The sequence below is a fragment of the Petromyzon marinus genome, chromosome 8 (genome assembly GCF_048934315.1).
Source record: "Petromyzon marinus isolate PM22_M1 ecotype Great Lakes invasive population chromosome 8, UKy_Petmar_22M1.pri1.0, whole genome shotgun sequence".
In the NCBI taxonomy this organism is placed as follows: Eukaryota; Metazoa; Chordata; class Hyperoartia; order Petromyzontiformes; family Petromyzontidae; genus Petromyzon; species Petromyzon marinus.
Window position 1 is genome coordinate 19,345,982 of NC_133674.1, and position 26,916 is coordinate 19,372,897.

The window sequence follows — 26,916 nt, forward strand, 5'->3', positions numbered from 1 at the left end:
ACTCCCCATAACCAAACTACATGGAAAGGCCTTCATGTGGCAGTGGATTTGGCAAATGGCTGCACATTATTAAATATTGTAATCCATCTTACGCTACACCCTGGGTTTTTCCAGGTCTTGAAGGGCTGGTTATTTACTTTGGCACTTGCTGGGTTTATGAAAATGTAATAAATCATAGGCAAACAATACAGGAATGTGAAACAATTTTGTTTAGAAAGAAGTTCGACATACATACCACGCCCGAACTCATTTCTATTCCTAGTGGCAAAGTTTACACAACCGCACAAGGTACTCATTTGATACTGAGTCGACTTAGGGGAGGCCACACGACCGATTTAGATAATCGCTATGACTGGTGTTGACCGTGAGCGGTTAATCGGAACTCGGGTCGCCAGGTTCGCAGCACAGCATGCTAACCACTGCGCCACCGCTCCCCACGCAAAATAACACACACGCTCACAAAACACACACAGACATCATACAGCACGGTCTTTGCGTTTCGCTACGAATGCTCACAGCGCCACCAAGCCAGCTTCCTGCTCAAGTGGCATGATTATAGCTTGCATACACACAGCCCTGTTGTCAATCCACTTGTGGAAGTTATTTGTCCATACTTCACCACGCTGATCTGGACAGGTTGGCGAAGGCGGGCAGCATAGACAAGGAGGAATGTCCTCTCGATTTTCCAATGAAATGAAAAATCTGAAAGTCTCGCGATGACACGTGGCATCAGCAGCAGCGTGAATACATTGATGTGAATTTCATACTAATTTGGATACGATCCAGAAATCCTAAAAATACTTGACTTTGTCCTCATAAATTCCAATAAATGTTGACATCTGAAATGCATCCCTACCCTGCCATTGTACTGGGTTCAGGCCTCTTCTTGCAAGAGCCAAAATTTGAAAAAAAAATTCACCTCGTTGGCAGTTTGGCGTCGGTGAAATATTTCTCAACAACAAATCAACAACAACTCAGGACCGATTCGACGGAGCCACCGCAGCCCGTACCCAGACCCCTCCGTCCCACGCTGCTCCCAAGTCGACGGGATTTTAGGGGGTTTTTTCATCATTTTGCAAAAAAAAACTAACAAAAAAGTCAACACATTCGTCAATAACCCTCACACCCTCAATGTAAATTCTGTATCTAATTAGTCGATAGTTTGGCCAATTGCCTTTCTCTGCAGCTTGGAGAGAAGCCCGACTGAGACTGGTTGAATAATCGTTAGAGACCGCACTTGATACACCGTGGGGCTTGTTCTGAAGTCTGCATCATTTCGACGAAACAGCTATCGTACAAAGCAGTATACTCTTCATACATTTAAAAAGCATACTACTCAATGGCGCTCAAAAGGCCACATTGAGAGACAGTTGGAAATACCACGCCTGCAGTTTCGACATCAACGCAGAGGGAAGGCAGTTTCCACAAAGGCCCCTATTGAAAGCCAGCAACCACCACCATCCCACCTCCTCCACCTCATCTTCGCCGGGTTCACTAGGAGTCAATGCCTGATAAAAAAAAAGCAGCTGCTGATGTCCTCTGCGTGCGAATAAACACCGCTCCTGCCATCCGGGTTATGGCACCAGGCCCCGCGTTTGCCTGGCACACCCGGGGGGGTCACGGCTCACAATCCTCGCTTCTATCGCTCGCGTGGACCGGACGGGGCCAAATTTGTCCACCGAGTCTCATGCGAAAGGGACAATGCCACTCGCATGCCATCGCCACAACCTGTGCGGAACTCTTTGCTGAAGAGATTAACAATTGTGTCTTCAGGCTCCGGTGATAAGCCACGCCGTGTTGTTGTTGTAATGCGTTTCAACTCGGGTTGAATGGCAAGGAGCCGCGTTACCTCTGTCCCTCCGCGTCTTTTTGTTTTTTGTCTGTCCTGAACATGGGGTTCACGGTAATTCTCGTGAAGATGAACGGATAGAAATAACGTGCGCAGTTTTAGGGACTCCGCCCTATTGAAAATCAGCCAACGTGATCAAAAGGTTGCCCGAAAGACGGCGATAAAAGGAAAAGTGTTGGAAAAGAGGAAAGCCTTTTCCGCTGAGGCGATGACGTCACACCACATGCACGAGCTCGACTTCCAATGTGACGTCATCGTGACGTCACACATCTCGCCCCTTGTGACGCCATCTTAATCTGTGAAGGCGAGTGAGTGGTGGTGTCGTGCGTATGTATGTTTGTTGAACTTCTTTCGCACTGTACGTAGCCACCTCTCCCCTGCGCCTCTCATCAACCCACAATGACCAGCGTGGTGAAGTATGGTCAAAACAACCTCCAGACCCCATTTGGCAAAGGGCTGAGAATTGCATATGGGGCCGTCCATAAATGACGTCACGCGATTTTGGACGATTTTTGACCCCCCCCCTCGTCACACGGCGTCACAAAAAGTCAGACTCCCCCTTAAATATGACGTCACAAAGCTCTGCCCCCCCCCCCAATAAAAAATGAAACATGCTTCAAATCGCTTTAAACTATTGTCATTGTAGTGCGTATTTAATGTGGCGCTGAACTCTGATGTTGTAGGAGAAAACATTTATTAAAAAGTCTGTCTAATTAAGTAGAACGTGTTGTCTATATTTATTTAAAGTTGCACATTTTTATGTGACGTCACATTTCTCAACCCCCCCCCCCTCGTCACACATCGTCACAAATGTCTGACCCCCCCCCCTCTAGGTGCGTGACGTCATTTATGGACGGCCCCTAACATTGGTCGTGAAAGTCTACATACACAAAAATAAGTAACTTGTCTACTCGAATTCTGTAAGCTTTGCCGTATGAATGCCATTACAAATGGCTTGAGGTATAATGTTTATTCGTGACATATTATAGACACACACAACAATAATAATACTACTACCATATCGATGGGCACACAGAATTTAACACATCCCCCGGTCCTGCCAAGCAAACAGTCTGTTCTTCGGCATTCAACACGCGGCAACTTTATAATTTCGCAACAGCTTCTAAATTACACAAATTGTATTATTGCTAGAATTAACATTGGCAGTTGATTGTGAGAGCATGAGAGGCAGAATCGCACCATGAGCACAAATATCCCGGTGTGAATCCAATTGTTGCACCACTGCCAATGCAGCATCACCAAATAGTATAAATATATTATATATTTGAAGACAAGCAATGTTAGTATCATTGCTTTAGACAGCCTTTTACCTATCATCTCCCCATGCAGGACGGCACAATGAACTGAATCATTCTCCTTTTTCAATCACTTAACCGGCATACTTTCATCAACGGTCTGCTGCTTACCGGACACTGAGCCTTGAGTGGGCTGTCAATTTTTCACCGAACACTCCTCAACGGCTGCTGGAAATTATTCACTCGACGGGCATCTGGGACTGCTGGTTCGAAAGTGTCACATCATTATAATTTTAATATTTTTTGTTGGTAATGCACCGGAACCTCGTATGTCCGTTTATTCGTTAAGTTACTCATCCATGTCTTCATCGCATGAGGCTACCCGCTGCCCTCGCTACACCTTCGTGCTGGCGAGAGAAGATCTGACAGCGGCGCGAGACGATGCGAAAGACCCCTGTGCTGAGGATCTGGCTGTCTGCTGCTGTTGCTGAGGCTGCTGCTGCTGCATCTCAGGCTGAGCGTGGTCCGTAGCTTCTACCGTGGCGCCGGGCCGGGCTCGCGATGCGCACATCGCGGAGAAGCCCACAAAGGTGGGACACACGGGGAGGTAGCGCAGTGCACGCACACGGCGCACCGCGGCCATGCCGACGGGGAAGTCGTAGGCGTCGATCTCGGAGCTGGAGCCACTCGCCGCGTGGGCCCCGGCCTTCCACTGCAACAGGCCACGCTCCTCCTGCGTGCCTTGGGAGGGGCGGCAGGAGAGATTCATTCATTTACGAGTTTGCCGTCCCATTCATCGTGTTCGTTCGCTGGCTCGCACGCTCGCTCGCTTGTTCGTTCACAAGGAGAAGCATAAACCGTCACGTGATCTCCGGTCATCCTCGCAGCCGCAGTGGTGGGTTTTGGCTGGCCTTTGAACGAAGACGGTCACCACGTCGCGCGCTTTCAGATGCACTTCTACGGCCGTCTGGAACGCTCTTCCTTCTGATATTAGGAAGCAACTGGAGATATGCACCGTTAAATCATCTAGATTGAGAACTCATTTCTCTAGAACTGCGTTTTATGTTTCGTTTGATGTCCTTCCCCGCACCTCCAATTAGCACGGTGTGCTATTTACGGTGCGAAAGGAGTTCAATATACATACGTTGTTCATTCATTGATTACTTTTGTTCATGTATTATTTAATTCGTTTGTATATTCACGCAACAAATGAGTGAATGCTAGACGGGGGATCGTTGACCTTTGCCGTTGTATACACACATGGATAGACGCACGCAACGGAGAATGCACGCGCGCGTGTGTCCAACACACCTGACCGCGCACCTGGGATCGTGTTGTCCAGGACGAATGCGACGCAGCCTCCCACGAACATCTCCGTGGTGAGCAGCACCGTGAGCACCTGGTCCAGCTCCACCACACCTGTGCGGGTGGGGCGGGGGTAGGGGGTAGGGGATGGGCCCCACGTAGGTAAACATCGGCATTCGTCTTTGCTGCACGCGTGTTCTCGCCGTCTCGAGCAGGTGGGTGGGTGACCAGGTTCGGACGCATGGGTCATGACTTAAGTGTAACCGTGGCGTGTTTTAAGGAAGGTGGTCCTCGGCCTGGTTTCAATTTCACTGAGGCTCATCGGTGAGGTGCGGTCTCATAGTTAAATGCCAACGGATGCCGCATATGTCCAACAACATCTGGCCACGTGCGCACACAAAGACAAATATCCTCTGTAAAGCCTTAACAGACTGTTGGGACAAGCACACACACCCGCTCACGGCCAATACCATTGACGACTATCTGAAGCGGCCCTGGGCCTCCCCGAGGTCGACTCATCCCCTAGTGTGGTGTGTATATATCGCCACTGGGGAGACAAAGGCGGTCGGGACTGGTGTTGGCCACCCACCCCCCTCGTGTGCCGTGCCGACCTTCACAGGTGCTACCCGCTATCAGCACTTGCCCCAACAGTCTGTTAAGGCTCTACGAGGGCGGTGAGTGGGGGTGTGGGGGAAAGGGGGAATATTTGTCTTTGTGGGCGAGCGTGCGTCACGGCTGGGATGTGGACTCACCGCTCTGCACCGCGTGCTGCTCCACGTAGCTGGGCAGCGTGAGCCCGAAGAACATGGAGAAGCCCAGCACGAAGAGGTTGCGGGAGGAGTTCATGTCCACGAACTGCAGGTTGGACAGCCCCACGGCCGTGATCATGCCTGGTGGGGAGGGGGGGGGGTTCACAGGGTCACGGGGTCACGTGAGGTGTGTGACTTTATCATCAAAGTCATTACGATAGTCCATGGGGCAGATCATCCGGAGGTGTCCACTGCACATTTCGTTATTTATTTCCACTTTCTCCTGTCATGTGCCAATATTCTCACGCAGTGGCCACATCTTTCTGGCACCAATCCCTTATGCCGTCATCAAGCCCATTCTCTGGGTTATATCCTAAATTAGTTCATTTGACTAAAGTTGAAGGGCGCAAACTTTTGTGTCCCCGAACGACAAGCACACAGTTGTGTGCTAGTGGCCATAAAACCAAAACTATCGACCTCGCAGTAAACCACTGTGCCGTAGTCTGCGCTCATTTTAACGGAGGAGGACGAGCAAATGTGCATGAACTCCCCGCACCTCCGGTGAGCACGGTTATCTACGTACGGTGCGAAAGAAGTTCAACATACATACAGCTCTCTCATGAAGCCCTCTCGTCGTGGCTAGCACACCGCGACATTGCCACTTAGCTCCTGAAACATATTACCACGCGCAGGGATATAATTAATATGCTGCACACGGGGATACGTTTTGTTTTTGTTTTAACGAACGTGTTCATTTTTATTTGACCTATCAGCTCCGTTGTATTAAAGCGATTTACACTCACTTTAAAACTAATAATAATAACCACAACTACAGGGTGACTTGGAAACCTGGAGTCTCAGAGGGATCTGGGGGTGACGACGTGAAGGTGTTGGCTGGGGAGAGGGGGGCGCATTTCAGGAGACTGAGTGTTTGGCCAGGTTTGGATGTCAAATCAGCAAAACATCAATGCGCGGGTGTCAAACGCAGGAGTTGCGGCACGGGTGCGCGTGCGTCTTTGTTCCAATGAATGGAACGCCTGCAGTTGTGCCAGCAGCTGAAATATTTGAAAGAAAAAAAAAGAAAGAACGGAGAACAAAACGAGCGCGGACGCAATTAAAGGAAACAAAACTGTCAAGTTTCACGGCCATCCTCAAAACACGTCCCGGGTATTGCGTGCCGTGCGAAATGTCACTCGCATGATGGATGGTCTCTGCCTCTCTCGCCGTGCGAGTGCGAGGTGGGGGGGCAATTCGCTCGACGCTTCCACCGGGCGCCGCGGTGCGCACGCAACAAAGCAACCCCACGGCTAAGTCCACCACCACAAAACCCACGGTTAATTCCACCACCACCAACTCCACGGGCAAGTCCACCACCACCCCAGGGCTAAGTCCACCACCCCACGGCTAAGTCCACCACCACCCCACGGCTAAGTCCACCACCACCAAGCCCACGGTTAAATTCACGACCACCAACCCCACGGGTAAGTCCACCACCACCACCCCACGGGTAAGTCCACCACCACCCCACGGCTAAGTCCACCACCACCAAGCCCACGGTTAAATCCACCACCACCAACCCCACGGGTAAGTCCACCACCACCCCACGGCTAAGTCCACCACCACCCCACGGCTAAGACCACCACCACCAACCCCACGGCTAAGTCAACCACCACCACCACCACCCCACGGCTAAGTCCACCACCCCACGGCTAAGTCCACCACCACCCCACGGCTAAGTCCACCACCACCAACCCCACGGGTAAGTCCACCACCACCACCCCACGGCTAAGTCCACCACCCCACGGCTAAGTCCACCACCACCCCACAGCTAAGTCCACCACCACCCCACGGCTAAGTCCACCACCACATGGTTAAATCAACCACCATCAACCCCACGGCTAAGTCCACCACCACCAACCCCACGGCTAAGTCCACCACCACCAACCCCACGGCTAAGTCCACCACCACCAACCCCACGGCTAAGTCCACCACCACCCCACGGCTAAGTCCACCACCACCAACCCCACGGCTAAGTCCACCACCACCCCACGGCTAAGTCCACCACCCCACGGCTAAGTCCACCACCCCCACGGCTAAGTCCACCACCACCAAGCCCACGGTTAAGTCCACCACCCCACGGCTAAGTCCACCACCACCCCAGGGCTAAGTCCACCACCCCACGGCTAAGTCCACCACCACCCCACGGCTAAGTCCACCACCACAAAGCCCACGGTTAAATTCACCACCACCAATCCCACGGGTAAGTCCACCACCACCACCCCACGGGTAAGTCCACCACCCCCACCCCACGGCTAAGTCCACCACCACCAAGCCCACAGTTAAATCCACCACCACCAACCGCACGGGTAAGTCCACCACCACCCCACGGCTAAGTCCACCACCACCCCACGGCTAAGTCCACCACCACCAACCCCACGGCTAAGTCAACCACCACCACCACCCCACGGCTAAGTCCACCACCCCACGGCTAAGTCCACCACCACCCCACAGCTAAGTCCACCACCACCACCCCATGGCTAAGTCCACCACCCCACGGCTAAGTCCACCACCACCCCACAGCTAAGTCCACCACCACGCCACGGCTAAGTCCACCACCACATGGTTAAATCAACCACCATCAAACCCACGGCTAAGTCCACCACCACCAACCCCACGGCTAAGTCCACCACCACCAACCCCACGGCTAAGTCCACCACCACCAACCCCACGGCTAAGTTCACCACCACCCCACGGCTAAGTCCACCACCACCAACCCCACGGCTAAGTCCACCACCACCACCCCACGGCTAAGTCCACCACCCCACGGCTAAGTCCACCACCCCCACGGCTAAGTCCACCACCACCAAGCCCACGGTTAAGTCCACCACCCCACGGCTAAGTCCACCACCACCCCACGACTAAGTCCACCACCACCAAGCCCACGGTTAAATCCACCACCACCAACCCCACGGGAAAGTCCACCACCACCCCACGGCTAAGTCCACCACCACCCCACGGCTAAGTCCACCACCACCAAGCCCACGGTTAAATCCACCACCACCAACTCCACGGGTATGTCCACCACCACCACCACCCCACTGCTAAGTCCACCACCACCAAGCCCACGGTTAAATCCACCACCACCAACCCCACGGGTAAGTCCACCACCACCCCACGGCTAAGTCCACCACCACCAAGCCCACGGTTAAATCCACCACCACCAACCCCACGGGTAAGTCCACCACCCCACGGCGGATACCACGACCACCCCACGGCTAAGTCCACCACCAATAAGCCCACGGCTAAGTCCACCACCACCACCAACCCCACGGCGGAGTCCACCACCACCCCACGGCTAAGTCCACCACCACCAAGCCCACGGCTAAGTCCACCACCACCAACCCCACGGCTAAGTCCACCACCACCACCCCCGGCTAAGTCCACCACCCAACCCCACGGGTAAGTCCACCACCACCACCCCACGGCTAAGTCCACCAACCCCACGGCTAAGTCCACCACCACCACCCCACGGCTGAGTCCACCAACCCCACGGCTAAGTCCACCACCACCACCCCACGGCTAAGTCCACCACCACACGGTTAAATCCACCACCACCAACCCCACGGCTAAGTCCACCACCACCAACCCCACGGCTAAGTCCACCACCACCAACCCCACGGCTAAGTCCACCACCACCAACCCCACGGCTAAGTCCACCACCACCAACCCCACGGCTAAGTCCACCACCACCAACCCCACGGCTAAGTCCACCACCACCAACCCCACGGCTAAGTCCACCACCACCAACCCCACGGCTAAGTCCACCACCACCAACCCCACGGCTAAGTCCACCACCACCAACCCCACGGCTAAGTCCACCACCACCCCACCGTTAAATCCACCACCACTGCACTACTGCTCCCCACATATACACAGAGATGAAGATGACCCGTATGGTTTTAACAGAGTGTTGGGGCAAGTGCTGTTAGCGAGTAGCACTTGTGAATGCCGGCTCGGCACACGAGTTAGTTGGCCAGAACGACGCCCGACCGCTTTTGTCTCCCCAGTGCTGATATTTACACACCGTACCGGGTACTCATTTAAGGCTGAGTCGACCTATGGTCGGCCAGGTTCGGTTCAGATATTCGTCACCGATGTTGGCCGTGAGTGGGAATGTGAATCGGGTCACCGGGTTCGTAGCGCAGTGCGCTAACCACTACACCACCGCTCCCCATCAACAACACACATTGCACCCACACACGGCTGCGTACACACATATACACACGACGGAGTTCACACAACGTGTTGAGGCACATCTACACATGGCACAACTTCACAATGCCCTCTCTGTTGCCCTCCACGCATTCCTCTACGGCCTGTACGCCCAGCGTTGGAGCTGCTTTGGGTCACTAAGTCACCTCTTAAGGGCCCCAAGGGACAGTTTCCGTGCTCACTCAAACAAATCCAGCCAAGTGGCATCACAACCCCGACAAAACCCCCCTCCAAGCCACAAGTACAACCAATAAATCACCGAATCTGAGTTAGCGCAGACCTATGCAGCGCACGAGCGAGTCGTGTTTTCGCGTGTTTTTGCCTTTGAACGGTCGTTGCTGAATGTATGCCTTAACGTGATGAGTGGTGGTGGTGGTGGGGGTTTGTTGTTGTGACACAAAGCAGTCTCACAGGCCGCCGGTCCTGGGTGTTTCTCCCGCTGTAGGAGTTACGAGACTGGTGATCGGCCGAATGTGTCCGCTTGGCGCGATCATAATACCGATGATGATTGTGGTGATGAAAACGGCGCTGATGTTTGATGGTGAGAGAATGGTGATAAGGCTATGACGCCTATGATGGGGCACGTGCTGTTGGTGAGCACCTTCGAAGGCCGCTTGAGGCGCACGAGGCGGTGAGCTCTACGCCCGGCCGCCGTCATTTCGCCGGTGCTGAATTTGTACGCACTGTCCAAGTATTCATTTGAGGCTGGGTCGACCTAGGGGAGGTCCAGGCACTGTTCAGATATTCGCCACTGACGATGGCCACGGGCGGGAATCGAACTTGGGTCTCCTGATTCGTAGTGCGGTGCGCTAACCACTACCCTCCCCCCACACTACTGACACACGCATTGTGTAATCGTTGTGCCGCGGTGCATCAGCGAGGATGCCATGGCAAGGGGTCAACCAGGTGACCCCTGATATGCGTGTGTAAATCTCCACACCTGCGCAGGTATACGGAGAGGAGGAGAGGAGGGGGGGCAGAGGGGATGGGGGGGGGGCTCCCCTTTTCTCGTAGGGATCCAGGAGGGAAACGCAGGCGTGCGGCTCTCAACAAAAGCCGAAGGTGCGCGCCAGTAACGCTGATGCCCCGCTGCTAAAATCGGTGTATGCAAAATATTGTCACTGAGGATGAGGGCCTGGACGACGATGATGATAATGGACTGTGGGCCGTGTGTTGGTGCAAGGTGTGTGTAATTGGTGTTAGTGTAAGGTGTGTGTAATTGGTGTTGGTGCAAGGTGTGTGTAATTGGTGTTGGTGTAAGGTGTGTGTAATTGGTGTTGGTGCAAGGTGTGTGTAATTGGTGTTAGTGTAAGGTGTGTGTAATTGGTGTTGGTGCAAGGTGTGTGTAATTGAGGTGGGAGGTCGACGAGTGGTTAGGTTAATGCACTACTGGTTTAGTGACCTGAGCTTGTTGTTGTAACTCGCTAACCCGCTGGACATGACAAGCCACTTCGTTGAGCTATCATTTGTGGCCAGGCCATTTCTGAATAAGAGCTATATAGCTCGGTGGGGCTTACCTGGTGAAATAAATCGTTGTTCATAGTTTGGTTTTCGTGCCATTACCAGCGGACACCTCGCCATGCTTCTTTGCACACTTCTCGACCGTTGCACGCGAGATCAAACGAGGCGACGATGCCCCGAGTGCGGATAATGTGTCCAGACGGCCAGGTCAATTAAGGACGGGAGCCAGATCAACCCAGGCCCTGCGCAACCGACCGTGCACCGGGTTAACGTGGTGGGGCACTGTTGTGATTGCCACGTGAGAATGGATGCGTCTGGTCTACGCTGAACAGAAAGCAGTACCGTGTTCTTGTCTGCGTCATTGATAAACATTTAGGGTTCAGGGGCCGACTCGAGATGCCTCGAGTGTTCTCTGGGGTCAGAGAATCTGAGGCGGCGCCCCCTGAGGGTTTTAAATCTTGGTTTCCTCTGCCATTGAATAAACTGGGCTCTCAAGTGTCGTGAGTTGTTGGTGTCAGCCCAGTGAACAATGAATGGACCCAGACTAACCTGTTAGAATGAATTCACTGTTTGGCTGAATACGGCAAACAAATTCCAGCTCTTGAGCTTGATCAAGTGTCAGCGTGTGGCTGCCACGTGACGCACATATCTGCTGCAGAGAATGCGGGAATGCGAATTCGAACCTTGGACTCTCAACGACACCGACTCAGCATCTCAGATGCTGCCATCATGAACCCCCTCCGCTCGTCCCTTACCAAAGAGGGTGCAGAAGAGGGCGCCGAGGATGGGGTCGGGCAGCGAGGCGAAGAGCGCCGTGAATTTGCCCACGGTGCCCAGCAGCAGCATGATGCCCGCCCCGTACTGAACGACGCGCCGGCTGCCCACCTGCAGACAACGACGGGGCCACGGCGGAGCAATGTGGAGTGAGACAACGTGTCCGCTCCGTTCGCTTTCTCGTAGCCACGGGCACAGTTGGAGTACGGTGTAGGGGCCGTGGTCCTTCACTCATTTTCAGAGGGGAGGGCGAGGGGGACGGTGGGGGCACTTTCCCCGATAAAACGTCATCAGAGGGCCGCCACACATTTGAAACCATTGGGGGTTTGACAGCAGCACGATGATGATGGGCTTCTTTTTATCCCATTTGTGTATTGTCAGGGGCCGCACAAAAGGCCACTGTCCTGTTTGTTATATTCTGAACTTCCAGGTCATTCACCCGATTCTGCCGCTACATTCTCAGCATCCTTCGCACGAACCAGGTCTCAAAAATGCCAGCAGAAGATTCCCGTCTCGTTGGAATGTTCGAGTCCAGCTGTCTAAGACCGATCCTTAGAGGAGGAGGGGGGCGGAGAGCAAGCATCACGTGAATTGTCGCTTGACTGTTTGTGATGATGTGCACACGAGGCCAGGCTTTTAAGAACGTTTAAATAAATTGGGTTTTACAAAAAAATATGGATGGTGACATGTTCCACCCCGCGTTTGTACTCCCCTCCCACTGAGTGAATGTGACAAATGAGTGTACTTTTGAAGTGATGCCCAGCAGTCAAGACAATTGATCGGATGTTTAAATGAACTGCGTCAACGCACGAGATGTGACCTCGGAATACTTGATAACTCACTTAGAATTGTTTATTTATATATATGATAACCCATGCCAGCTCCATGGGATCATTCCATTGTAAGGTCATCAAAGGTGGTTGTGGCTTGGGGAAAGTCTTAATCCAGCAGTGGATGGACCACGACCGACTACGATGGACTTCGCTTGAACACTTTGCAGTCCACGTTTCATTGCACATGGTCTTTGTTTCCTTCCTTCGTCTCCCCACGAACAGCTGCACAATGAAGACAAAACATTCACGAAACATTCACTCTTTTTTCCTCCACTTAAATCTGCCTACTCTGAACAAACGTCTACATTATGGACGGGAAATAAAAACTCAACACGTTCGCCAATAACGCTGCTGCCTTCAAAGGAAACGCATAGAATAGGCAACGTTTCGGGGCAATGGCCTTTCTTCATAGCGCATGAAGATCTATTGCCTGAAACGCCATATGTTATATCTGTTGAGGCCACAGTGTTATCGACGAATGTGTATTTGCGTTGTTAACTGTGCTTGTGCACCACGGCGAACGCAGAAGCAGCAGCACCACCAAATACTTTTTTTTTTCACTTTCTAGACGTTGAGATCTGTGGGCTATCATCAAGTTGTTTTTTTTTTGTCCGGGCCAACGTCCTCAAATGACCTCCTAGTTTTGCGATGTCGCATGGACCAGACCTCTCTTGAATGTGGTAAATTCGCGCACGGGCCGCTCACGCCCTCTGACGGGCAGAGTTAAGATCGGAGTTGATGTTCGAAGCTGGGAGGGAGGCTCGGGTCGAGAGTTAGGGCTCGAGGTAGAGGCCTGGGTTAGGATTAAGTGAGGCTGAGTGGGATTAGGGTAAGAGCTTGGGTTTGGCTACGCTTAGGGGTTAGAGGTAGAGTTTAGGATTAGGGTTGAGAGTTAGGAATTAAGCTGAGTGTTTCGAGTTCAGGGTTATGGTTGAAGATTATTGTTCAGGGTTAGAGTTCAGGGTTAGAGTTCAGAGATTGAGTTCAGGTTTAGAGTTCAGAGATTGAGTTCAGAGTTAAGGTTCAGGGTTAGAGTTTATGGATTGATTCAAGGTTAGGGTTTAGGGTGTGAGTCGGGGTGTTGTATTTTGGGCTTGAGTTCAGCGTTTTGGATTAGAGTTCAGGTTGAGGGTCTATAGTGGATCCTGGTCCTACCTTGGTGATTCCCAGGACGCCAATATTTGGACTAGAAGACGTGGATCCGTTCCCAGTCCCGAATAATCCGGCGATGATGCACGACAATCCTTCCATGAAGATCCCTCTGCCCAGACCGCAGGCACACACACACACACGTCGATGTGTCAAATGCCCACTCACAGCAGCAAGACACGACAAGCCGTTGTGCCAGGCTAGGTGCCGTGTGGTGTGCAAAACAACATCCCCACGCGTTTAGAGGATTTGGCTGCCGCTCTAAATTTCCCCGTGACGTTAAACCACTTGGTTGAGCTATCATTTGATGGCCAGGTTGCTTCTGGAAAAAAAAACAGCTACATAACTCAAGTGGGTCTTATCTGGTGAAATAAAAAAAAAGTTTATATATGTTTAATAGATTAATTTTAGTTCTCCGATGAGAGGATGATCCTGTCAACATCATCCACAACACGACAGCCGTCTCTTTCAGCGTGCTTAAAAAAATGTTAACACTTTGTACATGCGACTATCGTTTTTAATGAAAAAAATAACGAATACACTGTAACTTGACAACAAATGTAATGTTAATAGCGTCAAAAAGTCAAAGAGTCTCTCCACTTGTTCGCCATCATTGTCAACGCGTGCCTGGGACCTTTTCCCAGTGGTCCACAGAGCCGGGAGGAGGCACATTTCTTCGTGGCATTGTTGAAAATTTCTCAGAAATGTTCAACATGTCTTTTTTTTTAAGCACCCTGCAGTATTCCGCAGCAGAGCCACCACCCACGGGGTTCCCGTGCTCGCCGTACCTGTTGATCGCGTGCACCGGTGGGGCCGGAGCCCCGCAGAGACGCGCGCACGCGTAGTAGTCACCGATGGACTCGATGATGCCCGCCAGCACCGCGCTGAACATCCCCACCACGCCGGCCACCGTCACCACGGGCAACCCCCACTGGCCTGCGCGCACCGCGGGAGATCCGTGCGCGTGTGTTCGTGCATGTGTGTGTGGGCGTGTGTGTGTGCGCGTGTGCGCGCGTGTGTGTGTGCGTGTGTGTGCGCGTGTGTGTGTGTGCGCGTGTGTGTGCGCGCGTGTGTGCGTGTGCGCGTGTGTGCGCGTGTGTGTGTGTGCCCGTGTGTGTGTGTGCACGTGTGTGTGTGCGCGTGTGTGTGTGCGCGTGCGTGTGTGCCCGTGTGTGCGTGTGTGTGTGCGTGTGTGCGCGCGTGTGCGTGTGTGCGCGCGTGTGTGTGTGCGTGTTGGGGGAGGTGGGGGTTAATCTGTGAGCGGTAGCGCAGTAGATTTTGCACTGCGCTACGAATCTACTTTGACCCACATTCCATCCCCCTTCGCGGCTAACATCACACCCCCCCCTCCCCTGGTCCTCCCACCTAGGTCGACTCAGCCTTAAACGAGTACCTGGTGTTGTGTGTGTAAACGTCGGCACATGGGAGACAAAATGCGGCCGGTTGTGCCGCGCTTACCACACCATCCTCCCATGCACAGCACTTGGCCCAGCAGTCTGCTAAGAGGCTATATGCGGGGTCTTTGTCTTTGTTACGTGTGGGTGTGTGGGGACGCACATGGGTAGGCGATCCTGAACCAGGGCGCCCTGCTCATGATGTCTCCGCGCGCGTCCGTGCGTGCGTGGAATCCGTACTCCCCTTCCCGCTCCGGGAAGACTCCGCTGAGCGTGAGCACGTGGCAGATGAGCCAGGACAGCACGATGGCCATGATGATCTACGCACGGGGCGAGGGAGCGGGGTGTGTGGGGGGGGACATCGCTACACGTGGTGGCGATTCCCTGCAGCCGCAAGAGGCCGGTTGCATTCACCACGGTTGGCGATGCAAACAGAATTGGGCTTTGCCCTTTCCGGCAATCATCCAGGAGGCGTTAAGATGTTCAAACGCCAAATAAGACACCTATTGCAAATGCATCAAGCCTGCAATAACCACACATGATTCTGGTAAAACTTGCATATAAACATGCTTTGATAATAGTCCCATATATATTCACCACGATTGTTAATACAATGATATACTTTTTTTATTTGAGTCATGACCCTGGCTAGCGGCAATTCAATGAATCACATGGGTGGGGGGAAGGGTGATTCTGGAGGGAATGGATTTCATTTATTTACAGCCAGTTAACCACCGTGTGCCAACAGTTGAGCACTGGTGGGGCGCAGTGGTTAGTGCACTGCGCAATGAGCCCAGCCACGCGAGTTCAATTCCCTGCCACGACCAAGCATCACCGCGCGGCTGGCTTGAAGTGGGATTTGTTGGGGTAAGGCACTACCACTTGAGTACAAGGTACGCATGTATATAATAGTCTTACGAGGACAAAATCACTGTCATGAAGGGACAACATAGCGAGATGGATGTGGCCTCCGAAATAACCTCCGGATATTCCCCGCAGCTGCGTTCCGGACTGTGCCAGCTGAAATCGAGTACTTGTGAGTGATTTCCAAATCGCTCCTGCATCTCACCCCCTCCACCCCCTTACACTGACCAGCACGGTGAAGTATGATCAACTAATCCACCGTAATCCAGCTGCAACAGCGGAAGGAGGGAAGCTCCACAACTCACGGGAAACATCTTGAAGATTTGGAAGCGTTTGGAGGAGCATCCCTGACCGCGGCGATACACGGGCACGGGTACGGAGGTGTTGCGCAGGTACTGCGAGAAGAGGATGATGAGCAGGATGGCCCTGCAGGTGAGACGACGGCTCGGCACAGGTGTGGCGGGGGGGGGGTGTGGGGACAGATATCTCAGACATCGATGTATAAACTGGTGTTGGTACTGGACATCTGTGAAAAGGAGCTTTATAGCTCATCAGATTCCTCCAGTATAAATACAGATTCTGCTTCTCAATTGCGTCTCAGCCTGTGCCAGGCTTGGGCAAGGTCATAGCCCCACTACTTCTCACGAAGGCAATCGGAGAGCACAGACTATATGTACATTCAGAGATATTGGTTGACTTATCAAGTAGGTGGCACGTGACTTGTAGCACAGCCCAAGTTAAGCCCCGGCGAGTGCGCCACGCCGCTGCTGCTGCAAGCTGTGGCCGAAGGTGAAACATGAAACGTGATGAGCGCACCTCCGTTTAGCGCGGTTGGGCTACGCACGGCGCGAAAGAAGAAGTTTAACATGCATATTCACCAGCGGCAATTCAATGAAAAGGGGGCCGTGGATAGAGAGAGAGAGTTACTGGATAGCGTGGTCAAGGTAACGGCTCTGAATATGGTCAGGACTGGTTGGTTAGCGTAGTGATGGTTACCGGGAAGGGTCTGCCTATCGAGTCGTGCTTGCTTGTGTGGTAAAGGATATGGTCTGGCTGACTAGTAAAGTGAGAGTTGTGTTTAGGATATGCTTGGCTATTGTGTTTACGGTTAGGGCTAGCTTCTGGCGGTCGAGTATGATTAGACGTACGCCGAGCATCTGCTTGGTTCGTATTGGATCGAGTTAGGTGGCAAGGGATCCGGTCTGACTGGCGAGTGTGGTGAGAATTCGTGCCGAGTCTCTCTCCCTCCTGCTCTGTGTATCCCCCCCCCACCACCCCATCGTCCCGTGCACTGCGCCCACATGGCCGAGATGCCCCAGTGCCGCCCGGCGCGGTCTCCCGCCGCTTGGAAGACGGAGAGGCCGATGAGCGAGACGGTCGGCGTGACGGTGAGCGGACCGATGTAGCTCAGCATGGCCCCGGGCAGCCCAGCGAACCCGATGAACACCTCCACGAGGCACGACACGATGATGGAGCCCTGGATCTGAGTGGCGACGATTGCCGTGACGGTGGTGGTTGTGGTGGTTGTGTGGACGGTGGCGGTTGTGGTGGTTGGTTGGATGAGGGGGGGGGGAAGGAGTGAGAAGAGGTAGAACTCATGTTACATATATATCTGTACCCGTGTGTATGTGTCTCTCGTGAAGGACGTTGCTGGGCAGTGTGGGCAGTCGCGCTCCAATAACAGGGTAGAGGAGCGACGCTCACCACAACGAGCGGAGCGCCGGGCGGCTGAAACACAGCAAGTTGACGCACTGTGGACAAAAGGTCGTGTATCTGCCAGTCATCTCGTTCAGTCGACCCATTACACCTAGGTCTGTTCCGTGACCTCCTGTCACGTGGTCTCTAGGTGCACCTAGCTTGGCACAGGCGCCGTGGTAACGTTTCCGCCAGTCAGTGACGAACGGCGACTGTTGTTGTTGTTGTTGATGCTGTTGCTGTGCGCCTCTCGTCACCTCTCTGATGCGTGGGTGCCACGTCTCCGACGTATCCAGAATCCCGTTCGTCCCGTTGGGGTAGATCGTCGCTGCAAACGGCACACGGCAATGCACGGCGCACCTACCATCAGGAGACGCGGGTGAATTGTGAAGGCTAAGTTGGGCTTACCGGCCTTAAACTACTGAAACGAAATTATGTCTATTTATTGTTTCATTTCACCAGGTAAGGCCCTACGAGCTATGTCGCTCTTTTTGAGAAGCGACCTGGCCACGAATGATCGCCCTGCGAAGTGGCTTTCTCGCGTGCAAATTTATGGAGGGAAAAACCGGAGGACCCGGAGAAAAATCCAGGCCACCACAGAGAGAGAGAGAGACTCCAAATATACAGCAGCAGCAGGTGTCAGGGTTGTGATCGAACCCACGACCTCCTGTACACCAAGCGAGGTAGATTAACATATCATAGCCACCATGGCGCCCTAACACAAGCTCGCTAACAGCACCTGACGCTGTCCACGTGACCAATGGTGATGGTGATACCGCCACCCCTCACCGTGGCTTCCGTCCATCCACCAAATCCCCCCTTCCAAAAGGTAAAACCAAACCCCTAATGGTGAACAGGAAAACAAGGATGACAATGTGCATGTGTTCCATATGTTTTCAGATAAACACTTATAGGGCACGGCGAACGAGTTCCAAGGGGAAATGAGCGGCACGTTTATTTTGCAATGCGGTGAATTCACTCAAATGGCACGACTGGACTTTGGCTGGGAACGAGCGGAGTCATTCCTCCTGCTCGATAACGCCGGGCTGGGGAACCGTCTCCCTACCTGGGAGCCAACCAGGACCCCCAATGCAGAGGGGTCACGGAGCACGCTCAGACAACGAAAAGCACGCTCTTGTCCGGTTGAGAAAATTCCCCTTCGTTGGTCAATCAGTTCTGCCGAGTTCAAGTTTATTTTGTTTAACCAAGCGAAAATGCACGAGAGATAGGGAGTGTCATTTGCAAGAGCGACCTGGGGCATCAGTCTGCCGGTAGGGTGGCGATGATTTCTGCTGCTGCTGTGTGCGTAACCCCAATTGAGTTCATTTGCGGTTACGTTTTCGAATTTGGAAAATGTGAAACGTGACGCCGCTGAATGACGTCAGGGGGAGATCTTTATTGGCCACTGTGAAGCAGACGGCGGGGTAGCATCGTCATGGTTCATTCATCCGCGGTTATAATCGGGGTGGCCGCTGGATTTGAACCGTGACGCTCTGTGACGTGCGGCGAACTCGCTAACGCCGGGCCGCATCACCGCACCTTAGATGGTTGCATCGATGAGTAAATATCATTTGCGAGCCATTTCCAAATGGTAGGCCACGATTAGCACGGTTGGCTACGTGCGGTGCGACAGAAGTTCAACGTCCATGCAGACATGCGGCTGCAGGCTGTATGGAGCGAACCCGCGAGCTGCACCTGACCCACAGGGGATTTTGCCTTAACACTGAATGAGTCGGCGTGGGTGCGTGGGTGCACCCAGTGAAACGCACATGCGTCCGGGCACTTCCACTTGTCCAGGGCGAGGATGGCACGGGCTGGCACGAGGAAGGCAAAGGCGCTCGCCTGAAACAAGGGCAGCCTTGGAGCAACACGGGGTCGGGGTTAGAGTTAGGGTTGGGGTTGGGGTTACTTTTTGAAGACATGGGTTAGCTGTCTCTTAGAATACTGTATACGGGCACATGTGTGATAATTGCATGATTTATCGGGTGCATGCGGATGCGATGACCATGTTGATGGTAACAGTGATGATGATGATGATGGCGACAATGATGGATATAATGACAGCCACGAGATGTGGTGTGCAGGGTGCGTGAATATTTTGTGGGTCAAGGACCCGGACAGATCCGCGTGAATTTAAACCCCACCGATAATATGACGGGAACTGAACGGAGGATTTCTCATGGTGCTGGCTGGAAAAAAAAACACTTGTGCGCCCACCTGCACCCGAAGGTGGTCTGCAGGAGCGTGGTGATGCCCACCACGGTGAAGATGGTGCCGATGAGCTGGCTGATGGCCACCTGATCCTTGCCCACGCACATGGCTTCGGCCAGGAGGAAGGGAACCGCGATGGTTCCGCTGAAGCAGGTGAGGTAGTGCTGTCGTGCAGAGATGTGATCGTCGTCGTCATCATCGTCGTCGTTTATCGTCGTCGTTTATCGTCGTCGTTTATCGTCGTGATCGTCGTCATTCTGGATGACCCTCACCTCTTCCAAGACTTCTGGCCAGCATTGGAACAGCAGGACGATTTCCCTCTAGATCGGGTCTCTTGGACTCGTTACAGCGGAGGACCTTCTCCCAGCAAGGGGATGAGCTAAGCAATTGCAAGGCTGCACCTTTACTATTTTGTTTCCTTCCTACTGGACATCTGTGAAAAAAGAGCTTCATAGCTCATCGGATTCCCCCAGTCTAGATAAACATTCGGGTGGTACTGATAGCCCTGGATACCCCCAGCCGAAGAAGTGACTCCAGCACGACATAATTTAACCAATCAACTATCGCTGACATGTGATTGCATTCAATGCCGCTGTCTTGCAAGTTGTATGTGTGCCTGCATCATGCCCATTTGCCAAATCAGAAAAGAAATCAACAGCGACATTGCAGCACAGAGACAACTGCCGTCAGGGATGAGTGGGTACATGGGTGAGTGGTGTTGTGACCTGCAGTGTGGTAAGTGGGTGGGTGAGTGAGTGAATGGGTGAGTGGTGTTGTGACCTGCAGTGTGGTGGTTGAACAGAGTGTGGATAAGTCGAAGCAGGCGGTGTAGTAGACGGACTCCTTAACATGGGTGGAGGAATCAACAACTGAGGTTCAGGGGAACAGTAACAATGGCAGTAGCGATAGAAGAGTAGCAAGAAATCCACTCCCCGCTGGCGAGCGAGTGACTGGAGTGAATGGGTGAATGCTGGAATTGTCAATCAACCCGCATGCTGTACGTTGTTGAATCCATGTGTTCTAGAAGAACTGAGACCGGCCACACACTCACCTGGAAGCCCAGGAGGAGACAAAGGTACCACGGCGGGACGTCCTCAATCTTGTAGATCATGTCAAAGCTGCTCTGTTGGCTGCGTGCTACGGTCTCGCATACCCTGCAGGGACGCTGAGCGACACACCTCCATCATCATCATCATCGCCATCACATTAATCAAAATCCCATTTATTGATAGTAAATTTGCATTTGATACGAGGGATACTGCCGTGGTGTATTTGGTAATCACGCTGGAGTTGCAATCAAGTTGCTCGGCGGTTCGATTCCATCTCGTGGTGGTGACGACGCTGCACGTGGCTGTCTGTATTCCAGCACCGTGGAGGCAGCGGGGGTTGGTGAATCACCGCGCACAAACGGGGTGAAACACCCTTCCCGTGGGCGTTGAGGAGGTACCGCACCCTGACTCGCCAGGAGAAGGCGGTACGGCTAATGGACTAATCGCCATCTGGTTTAATCTGTACGGCGGTAGAGTGTTGGCCCCCTCGCACAATGCGTGGATTTTCTCCGAGTGCTCCGGTTTCCACCTCCCGCGCGCATAACAAACACGACTCATCGTAAATTTACAAATAAATAAATAAACACCCAAGTGTAGCGACAGGACCCGCCTGGAAAAACAAAAGAGTCATAAGACTCGACGTGGCTCTCCTGGACAGACGAGTAAAGCATTGATGGGCGTCCCTGGCACGTGGTGAGAATAACAACGACGAACAACACCGCGGGACAATGATGACTCACGTCCTCTTCGGCTGGCGACTCCAGCGGACTCCCCGAGTCTCCCGCGACTGGCCATCCTCCGTTCACGTACGAGTGTTGCTGCGACCCATGCAGACATTGGCGATGCAATTAAAACAACAAGTAGCAGCAGCAGCATTTCTCTTGTGGTTACCAAACTAAACTAAAAACGAAACTATGTTTATTTTTTTTTACCTGACCAGGTAAGACCCACTGAGCTATGTAACTGCTTTTTTTCAGTAGCGACCTGGCCACAAACGATAGCTCAACGAAGTGGCTTATCACGTGGAAATTGCTAGCAGCCAAATAATCTAAACGCGTGACGTTGATTCTAAATGTGGAGGGAAAACCCCGAGGAATCGGAGATAAATCCACGCGACCACGGCGAGAGAGACACGCAAGATCCAAATTACAGAAGGCGTCAAGGTCGGGATCGAACCCACGACCTCCTACATACCAGGCGAGGTAGTTGACATTTCAGGAGATTCTCACTCAAGTCCCGATTTGTCGAAATTTGACCAACTCCCGCCGAAAGGACGTTCACCACACAATTAGAACATCCGATTATCACGGTTGGCTACGTACGATGCGAAGGAAGTTCAACACACGCACATTCATGCAAGAGATGGAGCGATGAAATAATCTCGCGTGCAGATGTGAGATCGGATCGTTGCATCGCGTGACTGTGAGAGATAGCGACGGATTTGGAAACATTCCTTCATCTAGCAGTGGATATACCGTGGCCACTGATGACGACGCCAATGATGATGATGACGATAACGATGACAAACACGCAATATTAAATACAGCGAAGGCTCCTTACTTTCAACCCTCCTTCCCCTCTCTCCGGGTCTGGCAGCCCGTTGCTGCTCGCTTGCAGATCCGTCGCTTGCAGATCCGTCGATGCCATCACCGTCTCCTTCCAGGTTCCGTTGTTGTCTCTAAATCCCGAGCGGAGAGGAATCTGCGACTCCCCCCCCCCCCCGCGAGACATCAGTACCCCCCCCCCTCTCCTCTCCATCGTAGAGTTGACGTCGCCCTTTGAGCCCCGCTCCTCTCATTCGCGTGCGTCACTCGATCACTCATTAATCGGCGATCTTCGCTGTCTTACAAACCTGTCCAATATCAGCAGCAAACGGGGGGGGGGGGGGGATGATTACGCCGAGTCGATAAACGGGCAATGAGTAACTCGAACGATTTGCCGGCAACTCGAGAATTGGTGACTAAACGTTTGAGTCGTGATTTTCCTGAATGCAAGACGCCAGCAAGTTGCAGGATGGGATTAGTGTGCCTCTCCTATTCAGGGGGGGGGGGGAAGGCGACTTATAATGATTAACACAAGGGAGAGCATCATGCAGGCATCGTGTTTAGTGTTCATACGACAACTGGATGCAGCCGCATCACGCGATCACTGCGCAAATCTGCGACACACGGAGGCGCATATCTACTACCTCGTAAAAATCGCACTTGGCTACGTACGGTGCGAACAAAGTTCACCGAACATGCATACAAACGTGCGTGCATTGTGTTCCGTTGAACGTGGGAGGGGAAATCGGAGCACCTGGAGGTAACGCACGCGTGCGAGGTGGGGGAGGGGAAGGCACCACCATCACGTGCACCCAGATGGAACAGATGGAGATTAGTCGAAGCTTATTGAGCCAGGGCATGGCACCACGTTGACGCCCACGGATAAAGGAGTTGCGTCAACATTTGTGCATCTCCACCGCCCAGGTGCAAGTTCGTGACCTACTGCTCTGTGCGTTGAAAGGGGGCCCCAAAGCTTCAATTGAGTGCTCTTGCCAATAACATATTGCCACCCAACGGCATGTGTCTAACAAGGCTGTTTAATGATGAGACTTTGAATGTTGACACCAGTCCAGCGTTTGTTTGCCATAATGGTGCTTTATATTACTTGTCTTGAAAGCCAATTCTGTAAGCTGATGGACTTGTTTTTATTCACGTGTCAAGGCCAAACGGAGGTCGACTTATCCAGTGCGGACAAGTATCACATCTGGGAGTCTCCAGACCCATTTTGAGAAAGGTATTGCTCCAAGATGTTTGGCCAATCAATGTCTTGGTGGATCGTGTTGTTGTGTGAGTGTGTGGTCGAGTTCCATTCCAGCTCACGGCCAACATGAGTGACGATGATCTAAAACCGGTCCTGGGCCTCCCCTAGGTCGACTCACCCTTAAATGAGTACCTGGTGCGATGTTTAAAAACGTTGTCACTAGAGAGACAAAGGCGGCCGGGCGTGGTGCTGGTCACCCACCCGCTCGTGTGCCATGCCGGTCTTCATAGGTGCTCGCTAACAGCACTTGCCCCTACAGTCTGTTCAGGCTACACGGGGGATGTTTGTCTTTTGGTCGACTCAGCCTGACATGAGCACCTGACGCCGAGTGTAAACATCAGCACTGGAGAGACAAAGGTGGCCGGGCGTGGTTCTGACTACGCCAACCCCTAGGAAAGGGTGCCGTCCCGGCCTTCATGTTCAGGTCCGGATGGATCGTAGCATCGCGCGACCGTGAGGGATGGCGACACAGCAGTGGATAGATCATAGCTGATTCTGATGATAGAAGGATCTCGCCGCATGTTACATTATCATAAACTAACGGAATTGCTCGCTACTGTTTAATTGACGTTGGGTAAACATTAGCCTTTAGATTGGGCACAAAATAAATGTTTACAGGTTGGAGGTTACCCCTGACACCGTGGGTGAGCAGTGGCTCGGTGCTTAGCACACAACTGCGCTGTGAACCTGGCAACATTGGTTACGTTCCTGGCTACGGCTAACGTCAGTGGCGAGTGGAATTTGAAAGTGTGGCTCGCCTCCCCACCCCCTTGCCCACCGACTGCCACCGACGAGCCGAGTGGTCTACTCAAGTCACCTCGGTGACCCACTCGGCATGAGAAGGCCTTAATACGGCGGTGGATTGACAATGGTGTTGTTTAATCATTTTAACTTACGGTATTTTAAAGAGCGCAATCACTAATCTGGGTTTAACGTCCCGTTTACACTCAGATAGAATATATTTCGCTGTCCACAATTTCTGTTTCACCCTGATGCAGAGTTTCATTAACTGTTTAGAGTCACCATCAGCAATGATCGGTCCACTGCTGGACGAAGGCCTTTGCTCAAGTAGTCACCCATCGCTCTCGTGGTCCTGCGGTGTAGCAAGTGGACTCCTGTAGCCGCTCCGTCTCCGCCCTGGACGTCCTCTCGGGCGCGTTTCTCGCCTTCGGCTTCGACTCCGTCGTTAGCCTCTACCACCGGCCATTGTATTCTGCCCATCTCATTCACTTGTCTAAGCAATCAAAATTATGTGTAGAGTGTTTAACTTGAGTGCCTCTGTCTCTCGTAGCACAGGGTGCTTCAAAAAATGTTAACACTTCTATGGGACTATCGATTTTAATTGATAAAGAACGGATACTTCACTGTAACATAACAAATGTAGGTTAATAGCTTAAAAAATCAAAGAGTCTCCACTTGTTCGCCATCATTGTCAACACGTGGCCTGGAATCTTCTCCAGGTGGTCTCCAGAACCTAGAGGCAGCACATTTATTGTGGTATTGTTGCAAATTCTCGGAAGTGTTATCATGTTTTTTAAAGCACCCTGTATATGCAATCAAGCACCTCTCCAATCGCATGTGCACATTCTTCGCTATTGTCTCCATGTTCTTTCTTAATGTCCTTGTTTATGATCCACGTGTCATGGTACGTGATATTCTTCTGCGTTACGTGCATCGGTATTTGTTTTTTCATTATTCAGTAGAAACATATTTGAGATACTGCACTGACAGTAGTCACACAAGCAGAAATAACACAATCACAACACAGTTGCCAATAACCCTACAAGTCAAACAAAACATAAAATGGGTGACGCGTTGGGTCAAAGCCCTTCAGCCCTTCATAGCAGAGAGATAAAGAGGATCGTCCCCCGAAACGTCACCTATTACATATATGATTTGTAGTTTTTTATAGCATTTTATTGACGAATATTGAATTATTATGTTCATTTTTGAAAAGGGCTTCGACCTGCTCCCGATATGTGAGAGCTCAAATTCTGCATTAACACCTACTTGATGTACTGCACCACACAGGTACTGTAACCCATTGTTCTGCAGAGCTGTGCGTCTCGCGTATGCTCCCATCTCTTCGTGGCCCACCCACCCATCCTCTACGTGGCGTGCATCGCTCCTGAAACACTTTAGCGCCTCCGAATAGCACGGTTGGCGACGTACGGTGCGAAAGAAGTCCAACGTACAATGAGAGGTTAGGTTATATATTTACGCGATCTAACCCAAAAATACCGATATTATGGATGATATTGGTCGCGAAAGCCGACTGCGTGTTAAAGTAAGAGGTGAGATGTCAACGGTTCCATAATTTGCTATTCTGCACTTTAGCCGCCAGGTGTCAGTGTTAACCGCGTCTGATCACACCTACAGTATTTAATTAAATTGAATAGACCATCGGTCTTATCATGAACATAATTAGTGGTACAGCCCTATCCCTATGTCAGTCCACTGCTGGGTTGGTCATAGCCTGGCTGTTGAGAAAAGTCAGTGAGTTTTGGGCAGGACACATCATGACCAGAAGCAACGATGATGATAATGATGGCCGATGAAAGAACCTGCTCATAGTATTCATGTTTGGAGTTAATTTTGTGTGACCAGCTGAGAGCTCAAAAGGGACCAGGATAGACAGTCTCGTTTGCAAAGGTGGCCTGCGTCACTCCATTGACGAAACGAAAACGAATGAAATGAAGTGCGCTCGTTTGAGATGTGGAAACTGTTGCACACAAAATCAACGTAAAATTATGAAATAATTAATTCCCTGCAGCTCAAGTCGGCTCGGAAAGATAATTTGTATTATTATAATACAATGAAAACATTAAGTTATGGAAACATCAAAGAGATGCGATCGTGTGCATTAGTGCGATGGATCGTGGGATTGCAGGACCTTGATGTATGGCGACATCGTGGGGAGTCATTGATCCAGCAGCAGACAAACCATGGCTGATGATGATGCAATGGATGATGATGACGATAATGTCTCCTACTGCTGCTGCTGATGATGATGATGACGAATTGAATGGATTCTCTTCTCGCCTTGTGTGTGGCTGCGCGGGCCACAGTGGTGAACTTCGTGGTCCACAGTGTGGGTTGCATGGCCGCGATCTCACGACCGTGCCATGTCTTCCTTTCCCATTCACAAAGGAGATGCGCGCCTCGGCCTGCGGATGATGAAAAGGATGATCACGACGATGATGATGATGATGAGTGATCACGGAATGGCTGCTGCTGCCGACAATTATGA

General features: G+C 52.1%; 1 protein-coding gene across 3 annotated transcripts; it reads right to left on the reverse strand.

Annotated features, from left to right (window-relative positions):
- Positions 1-2,806: 2,806 nt before the first annotated feature.
- On the reverse strand, positions 2,807-22,572 carry LOC116940349 (solute carrier family 23 member 1-like). Of its 3 annotated transcripts, none has more exons than XM_032950094.2 (15): positions 22,422-22,572; positions 21,602-21,679; positions 20,864-20,977; positions 19,819-19,976; positions 19,371-19,459; positions 17,859-17,929; positions 17,208-17,389; positions 16,212-16,332; positions 15,206-15,362; positions 14,437-14,584; positions 13,655-13,760; positions 11,648-11,777; positions 5,163-5,300; positions 4,429-4,524; positions 2,807-3,846 (listed from the first exon to the last, which is right to left on the reverse strand). In XM_032950094.2, the coding sequence occupies exons 1-15, from the start codon at positions 22,506-22,508 to the stop codon at positions 3,500-3,502; spliced, it is 2,022 nt and encodes a 673-aa protein (XP_032805985.2). In that variant the 5' UTR covers positions 22,509-22,572; the 3' UTR covers positions 2,807-3,499. The 3 variants fall into 3 exon arrangements, with proteins under 3 accessions (XP_032805985.2, XP_032805984.2, XP_075921855.1); XM_032950093.2 differs by having other exon boundaries at positions 4,417-4,524; XM_076065740.1 differs by having other exon boundaries at positions 3,508-3,838.
- Between the last annotated feature and the right edge of the window lie 4,344 nt (positions 22,573-26,916).

Coding starts and splice junctions, on each gene's coding strand:
- LOC116940349 (XM_032950093.2), bottom strand. CDS start 22,508: ATGGCATCGACGGATCTGCAAGCGACGGATCTGCAAGCGAGCAGCAAC. Junction 19,977..20,863: donor GTCTCCTCCTGGGCTTCCAG/GTGAGTGTGTGG, acceptor TCTGCACGACAG/CACTACCTCACCTGCTTCAG. Junction 3,847..4,416: donor GATCCCAGGTGCGCGGTCAG/GTGTGTTGGACA, acceptor GCCCCTCCCAAG/GCACGCAGGAGGAGCGTGGC.